Source organism: Gadus macrocephalus, chromosome 6 (genome assembly GCF_031168955.1).
Source record: "Gadus macrocephalus chromosome 6, ASM3116895v1".
In the NCBI taxonomy this organism is placed as follows: Eukaryota; Metazoa; Chordata; class Actinopteri; order Gadiformes; family Gadidae; genus Gadus; species Gadus macrocephalus.
This window is the reverse complement of record NC_082387.1, coordinates 26436312-26443604: the sequence shown is the minus strand read 5'-3', so window position 1 is coordinate 26443604 and position 7293 is coordinate 26436312. Positions and strand designations below refer to the sequence as shown.

Below are 7293 nucleotides of genomic sequence, written 5' to 3'. Positions count from 1 at the left end.
AACATTTTCTGAACCCGAGACCATGTAACCCAAATGTCCCGCTGCCTCTCTATGACCCTTGGACTCTGATTTTGTGTCTGTTGGTTGGTGTGATGGGTAGAGAAGGACCACGGCGGGACACAGTTGTTCGGGATTGTTATTCCCCAACAGTGGAAATTCTTCAATAGTCGCCTTGTATCCATTAGGGTCAAACATTTAACAAGAATTAGAAAATACTCTGACCCAACAAAATATAAAAATAAATACATAACCATAAACTATATAATTAGATAAACATTCTCTTTCAAATAAAAGAAGAAAAGGACGCAAACATTAAATTAAGCAGCAGACAAAATCATATTGTACGAGATCATATAAGACGCTAACGCACACAGCACTCAACAAACATGGAACAAGATGGCGCACATACGAACTACGTTGGCACACAAGATTCAAATCGCGGCAAACAGCGCCACATGGTGGCCTGTCTAATTAACAACCTTACACATACATCCAACGTGCTTCACCTCGTTTCACGTCCAAAATTCGTAGCTACAGGTCCACAAACGACCAAGTACATACCGTATAAGCAGCTCAGCTGCACAAGCTGGGACAGAATATTCCACTAATAGGGATCCAGAATTGTGGCGTTATTCTGGTCTACCAACACGCAATTTCCGGTCTTCGACTTCCTAAGAGTTGTGTACACCAGTTAACAGTCCCCAGCGATAGAAGAGTAACAACACAACAAGAACAACAATGAACACTTTAATAAATATTAATCGTTGACTAATCATTTTACAACAGAACCCCTGAAACACATACCGTAAACGAACGGATACCTCTCTATCGGAAGTAGCCTACCGCCCACCATCACCGCTCATGTAACTGAAAGTCCCGCCCTCTCTCTCAATAACGCTCATTTGGGGCATCCCATCCCTGGGCTCGGTCGTGAGAGGAGACCGGCTGGAACGAGGTCAAGTTATTTAGGAGATCAATCCCAAGTGCCACCCCCTCCAATCCCGAATGTAGGGACAGAGGAACGACCACCCCGCCCCCACTTTCTCTCACGTTTTACCGAATCCCCACGAGTGGGATTAATTGTTAGGACCCCTGAAGAAACTTACTCCAAAGTTGAAGCCGACTCAAGACCGCTTATTTTTGGCCAGGCTTTGTAGGACGGTGCTCTAATATCCATCAAACAAACGTTTGCATTCTGCAGCATTACCATCTTCGCTGGAGTTCAAGAGAAAAGGTTTTTCTCTGCCTTCGATCAAAACATCAGGACACCAGCTGACCGAACTCAGATCAGGTAGGTCTCTGAGAGGTGTTAGTGCTTCAGAAGGTGATGTTATTCGGTCTGTTAAAATACAATTGAACCCATTGATGAGAGCTTCAGTGTGTAAACTAAATGCCTTTCTGCACACGTGACTCAAGAGTTTGAAAGTTTTCCATTAACCGACCAAAATAATCACTTTTCCTCCGTGGTCAACACTTTAATGTTTATTCCATGAAGGGATTTGTTTCATGAATGTTTAAAATAGTTAGTTGGCTCAGCTGAGAAGGATCTACACTTAAATAATCAAAAACCGAACTAAAGCTTTCAAGTGTGTTTTAGTATTTGGTCAAGTGTGGTTTATCGTTTAACTACTATTAAAAGCTACCATTTACCAAAATAAATCCACTTAAAAAGATCCTACACTTTAATTGAACAGTTTAAAAGATAATGCACGACACTTGCACCTAATATTCACTCTTTAATAGATAAACTACCCTTTACCTAATATAAACACTTTAATAGATAAAATATCCTTAACCTAACATAGACACTTTAAACCTTTAAGCTCTGTGTTAAATTCCCAAGAGGCCAGGCTATTGGATCATACCATGTTCACATTCTCAGGGGGGTTGCTGTTTGGGTTGGTTGAGCCTCCCTGGAGCCAGTGAAAGGCCCAGGGACCTGTTGTTGCTTTATTTTCCCACTATCAGTAAGACGCATCAGGGAATGCGACCTTGGGGGTTTGCTTCAAGAGAGGAGCCGTCATCATGTGGGGTTGAGTCTGGATGTATCAGAATCAAGTGTATCTGAGCTGTGAGCTTCCGTCAGAGGAAACCGCGGTGCTCGTGAGAACTGAGAAATGTGAGGTGCAGCTGAACCCACCAGCAGCTTAATATAGCCCGTCTAACGTTGCACCATCGGGCCTCTTGTTATTGTGGCCCATGCACCGTGCACCCTGGTGCATTGACCATGGTGGTGCATGGTGAACGGTGTTCACCATGATGCATCATGGGGTGTTCACCATGCATCATTGTGTTCATCATGCGTCATCATGGTGTTCACCATGGGTATAACGTATAGCTCGGACCCACCCACACCTCATGGCCGCAAGGGTTTAGCAGATCCATCGATGAGTCGATCTGCAGATAATTAATCGTACGCCTTTTTGATTATCCTGATTATCGTTAAGTATACGAAATGGAAAGAACTTTTTAATGCTTGGCTAGAATCAGAAAGCAGTTTCACCAGAAGCGATGAATGAATTATGGAATGTAAACAAATGTATTTTTTGTTTCACTTTCACTTTCCACCCGGCTTCCACCACTGGGTTTCTGTCGGTTCTTCTAGGCTCCCCTGCAGTCCTCAGAGCGGTTGGAATGGAGCTGGCTGTGCTGCTGGCCGTGTGCTGCTGGCTGTCTCCGGCCTGGGGTGAGCACGCCCGCTGGCGACGGTAGCGTCCCCCCGCCGTGCTGCTCACACGCTCCTTGTTTGGGCTGATGTCTGGGGAGCGCCGCGCTCCCGACCAGAGAGCCGCTCCGTGGGGGGCGCCGGCGGCCTCCCCGCAGGACGCCTAGCTGTGTTAGCTTCTCTGCTGCCTACTACTAGCTATGTTAGCCTCTCTGCTACTACTCGCAGGTTCCATGTTCAGGGTGCTTTTCCACATTCCAAACCTTTTTTTGTCTCCAAGCGTGTACTGAAGACGGTTACAATTGAGGGCATTGAGCTGGCAAGAAATAAGAGTTGTTGAAGTACTTCTACCTCCATGAGGTGTGAAAGCCTAAAGCTGTACTGGAACTCAGACTGTAAGCCCCTCTGGACTTTAGTCATGAATACCTCTCCAGTGTACTTCAGCTTCAGCACAGAAAACATGGCCGCCGCCCACGTTTACCCGTCGGCCCGCCTTAGGGCAGCCCCCAGTGCCAGCTTCTAGCACGTTCTACCGCTGACTCATACCAGGCCACTCTCAAGCTCTACTATACCTCTCGACAGATCTATTCTACCCTACACCTAATTTAGACCTCTCTACAGTTCTAAGGACCCCCCCTTCTACAATATATTCAAACTAGTTCATCTTTCCAAGCAGTGATGGGGGGCTTTTGCTTATTGGATAAGATAAATCTTAGTTTCTGTCGTTTTGATGAAACAAAACCAAAACTGATTTATCAGATACAGTTTCAAACTGAAGAGCTCGTCCATGAAAGCGGTCCCATGCTAGACTCGTGCCTTTGTTTCTGCATTCATGTTCTGAATGCATGACCGAAACGTCTCACTCTCGCTCACTCAATCACTCCACTTTGCATTTCCCTTCGATTGCATGTTTTGAAGTTATTGTGGCCCAATTTATAGTCTTCTTTTTGTGACATTTCGACTAACAATGTCTTCCTTGCCTCCTTCAATAGCCTCAACCATGGAAGACGCCCAGTGTGAGTATGGAGGAATATATCACATCTTGATATTTTCAGGTCCACCTGAAAATATGTTGTACATACATCGCAACTCCAGACCATCAACATGATAACTTATTTTATTTAGAACTCACTACAAAAACTCCTATTTTCTTGTAATGTGTTAAGTCTTATTTGTGTTTTTCTTTTTGTTTCCTTTGAGCAGACAGCGACAGTGCCTTCAACTACGGTGAGTGACCCGTTCTCCAGGGACCATCTGGGGGTCAGGCCTGCTTCCTTTTTCCATTCATTTGTTTTCTCATGAAGAAGTGGAACACATTCACCCAGAGGTCAGAACGCTCCACTGCCAACAAATAGTTGAAATCCAGACTACAGCTGTTGGTTGAATCCGGCCTACAGTCGGTTGGTTGAATCCGGCCTACAGTCGGTTGGTTGAATTCGAACTACAGTCGGTTGAATCAGGCCTACAGTCGGTTGGTTGAATCCGGCCTACAGTCGGTTGAATCAGGCCTACAGTCGGTTGGTTGAATCCGGCCTACAGTTGGTTGAATCCGGCCTACAGTCAACCGGTAGATTCCGGCCTACAGTCGGTTGGTTGAATCCGGCCTACAGTCAACCGGTAGATTCCGGCCTACAGTCGGTTGAATCAGGCCTACAGTCGGTTGGTTGAATCCGGCCTACAGTTGGTTGAATCCGGCCTACAGTCAACCGGTAGATTCCGGCCTACAGTCGGTTGGTTGAATCCGGCCTACAGTCAACCGGTAGATTCCGGCATACAGTCAGTTGAATCCGGCCTACATTCGGTTGGTTGAATCCGGCCTACAGGCGGTTGGTTAAATCAGGCCTATAGTCGGTTGGTTGAATCCGGCCTGCAGTTAGTTGAATCCGGCCTAAACTTTGGAAGGAGTTGAATAGATATCATGATGGGGTTTATTCAATTTTATCGTTATCTAGAATTTTTTTCTAAGAGCTTTTCATTTAGCTTCTCAGCTCGGAGAGTTAACACAAGAGCTCCTGATGTAGCTCTTGAGCTAGGAGGCTAAAGATACAGACTTTCATGACGCCTCTGGTGTATTTGTGTTTCAGATTATGAATCGCTGAGGATTGGAGGCATGGTCTTTGCTGTGGTCCTCTTCGTCCTGGGAATTGGCCTCATCGTTAGTAAGTACCACCCCCCCCCCCAGCATGCCTCCGCTGCCCTTTGGTGTCACTGCTGACTGTCTCTGGACCGGGAGACGCTGCAGTAGTCTGCTAATGTCAATGTGGTCGACTTAAAGGTTGAGATGTTCTCCTCTTTCATCAGCTCGGAAGTGTGGCTGCTCAAAAAGTGAAAAGCCAAGGTAAGAAACAAAAGGTGGTAATAAAACAAAAAAATGAAAGAAAATAAATTTGGAAACGAGTCCTATCCTGTTCCTAATTATTAGTTTTTATTTGTAGTGCCCCCAGACCTAAGGCCCCTGATGCAGAAGCAGGCCTTCCTAGCGGTAAATACCCCCGTGTTTGAACTCGGATTACAATAGTAGGATACATTTTATGAAATCATAATGCTTGTTTAAAAATATAATAATACAATTTGAACTCTCTCCACAGCTTAAGAGCCCTGATTCATTCACCTGTAGAGAAGTTGGTGTAATGCAAGTATGCCTAAAAAAATTCACTACTTTTAGAATACTTTCTAAAGCTTATTCTGTCGCATTAAGAAAATAATTCCGACTTTCTATTTTTCCGTAGCTGTACAAACTCCTACCTGCCGATGACAGTACCGACCCCGATTGGCAAGTAGCAGTATTGACTCCAACCTGAAGGTGGCAGTACGGACCCTACCTGTGGTTAGCAGTACTGATTCCTATCTGCAGGGGGCGGCATTAGACCTGAATTACTTTTATGAAATCTTAAACAAAGTTTCGGTTGATTCTTTCAGTGTTTTGTCTTAATTTTTCTATTTTATCGCCATTGGCAATTTTTAATTGTATAGTACTAAATGTGAACCGTTCTTTTTCTGAAACATTTTAATAAAATTACGAAGAACATTAAATTACGTTGTTTGTGTTCGATGTTTTATTTGCATTAGGCTAATGTCAGGTCTGCAATGAGCCTCACGCGTGGTCGTCAATGCAATCGGCTGTAAAGCAGCCTCCTCATCAAGGCCTTCTGCAGCAGGGCTATCCTGCAGTAAAACAACGGCATGGTCCCATAAGGGGGGGGGGGGGGGTCTACCCTCGTTATATCAGATGTCTTTGGGGGGGGGGATCTGTCATCGATTGTTTGGGCACACATTCAAACAAGCATCCGCAGTGCTCAAGTCGAAGCTTCATGACAACTTCACTGCAGATCTGGACTACAGATACTGCTGGTGAAGCCACTGATAACATTTTATTTCCCTTTGTCGACACTAACCACGTTAGCTGCAAGTGTGCATAAAACAACCGCTTTGGCCTGTACACGTAAATTCCCAACACAGAGGGAAAGCAGCTGATGTTATTGCTGCTGCACTGGTACCGCATTGCTTTGTATTAGTCTCTTGGGGATAAGCCATGGAAAACCGCCTCTTATTATACAGCCATGCACGCCGGTGGGCGGTGCACTGCAGGGCGGTGGAGGCGGTGGGCGGTGCACTGCTGCACCACCGCATCCGCTGCAGTGACGTGTCTGGGCCAGCAGGGGGCGCAGTGTGGAGCTGACGGTGCAGCGGAATAAGGTGCAGCTCTTCTCTTCTCCTGTCCAGCAGCAACCCAACGGTCCAGGAGCACTTCTCTCTCCTTCTCTCTCCCGTCGCTGTATTCGCAATCCTTAAGACTTCAGAGCCGGACCTTTTTTAAGACTGAAGGAGAGAGAAGCCGCAAGACGCCGTCATGTCAGCCACACAAGGTGAGTTTATCCTCGTCTATCGTTAGTTTTCTTCCTCTTAATTTGGGTAATTTAAGAAACGGTTGGACTCTGTAAGGTTCAGAGAAATAGAAGACGTTTTAGTTTTTTTTTTGTTGTGACGTTAGGAATAGATTGGTGTATGAATAACCGCTTGCCAAAAGTTGAGCACTGATGCTGCATGATAGTTGCAGTCTAATTAAGATGAAATGTTCTTATATTTAATTACTGATCAATTATGCATTTGTGTTTAGAGCTATCAGAGTATTAGTTTAATAGAATGCATTCGTTTGTGTTTGACAGTGCAACATCTCCAATGAATAGGATAGATAAAGAGGTTGCTGCATCAGTTGCAGGGTGCGGAACAGAAAGCGCCAGCTAAGCGATTCTCATTGATCAACAAAAAAAAGCCGCAATTCTGACGTAGGCTCTTGTTAATTGTGTGTCCTTATCTATGCATCTCTACTATAGCTTTATCTTTGAGATGATATTGTACCAACTCATCCGCTGTGGGCCTATTGGGATGTCCATCACTATTGATATCAGCAGAATATTAACCTTGCTTTTCTTTGCAGAACCGATGTACCCAGACCAGAGTGACTTCCATTACGGTGGGTGGGCTTTCTTTAACGTGGCATTGAGCCAGGTTGTTTGAAATAAATAATGAATCATGATGGTTGTGAATTATATTGTATGTCTGAGTGAGTGATGCTTCACGTTTGATCCTTTATATTAAGATGTAATCCATCATAACGATTCTTTCCC

At 44.9% G+C, this 7293-nt stretch overlaps 1 protein-coding gene across 4 annotated transcripts; it reads left to right on the top strand.

Moving 5' to 3' along the window:
• The first annotated feature begins 914 nt into the window (after positions 1 to 914).
• LOC132460214 (FXYD domain-containing ion transport regulator 6-like) lies at positions 915 to 5701 on the top strand. 4 transcript variants are annotated; one of them, XM_060055304.1, is made up of 9 exons: positions 915 to 1291; positions 2606 to 2686; positions 3658 to 3681; positions 3869 to 3892; positions 4750 to 4824; positions 4967 to 5003; positions 5101 to 5147; positions 5254 to 5297; positions 5417 to 5701. In XM_060055304.1, exons 2-8 carry the CDS (start codon positions 2635 to 2637, stop codon positions 5256 to 5258), a joined length of 264 nt encoding a protein of 87 aa, XP_059911287.1. In that variant the 5' UTR covers positions 915 to 1291; positions 2606 to 2634; the 3' UTR covers positions 5259 to 5297; positions 5417 to 5701. The 4 variants fall into 4 exon arrangements, with proteins under 4 accessions (XP_059911287.1, XP_059911286.1, XP_059911285.1 ...); XM_060055303.1 differs by having other exon boundaries at positions 916 to 1291; positions 5395 to 5701; XM_060055302.1 differs by having other exon boundaries at positions 916 to 1291; positions 5254 to 5301.
• The last annotated feature ends 1592 nt before the right edge of the window (positions 5702 to 7293 follow it).

What these genes read in the sequence shown, in the direction of transcription:
- LOC132460214 (XM_060055304.1), top strand. Translation starts at nt 2,635, where the DNA reads ATGGAGCTGGCTGTGCTGCTGGCCGTGTGCTGCTGGCTGTCTCCGGCC. An exon ending in CGACAGTGCCTTCAACTACG is followed by an intron (nt 3,893 to 4,749) that starts GTGAGTGACCCG and finishes TTTGTGTTTCAG; the next exon opens with ATTATGAATCGCTGAGGATT. An exon ending in TCAAAAAGTGAAAAGCCAAG is followed by an intron (nt 5,004 to 5,100) that starts GTAAGAAACAAA and finishes TTTTATTTGTAG; the next exon opens with TGCCCCCAGACCTAAGGCCC.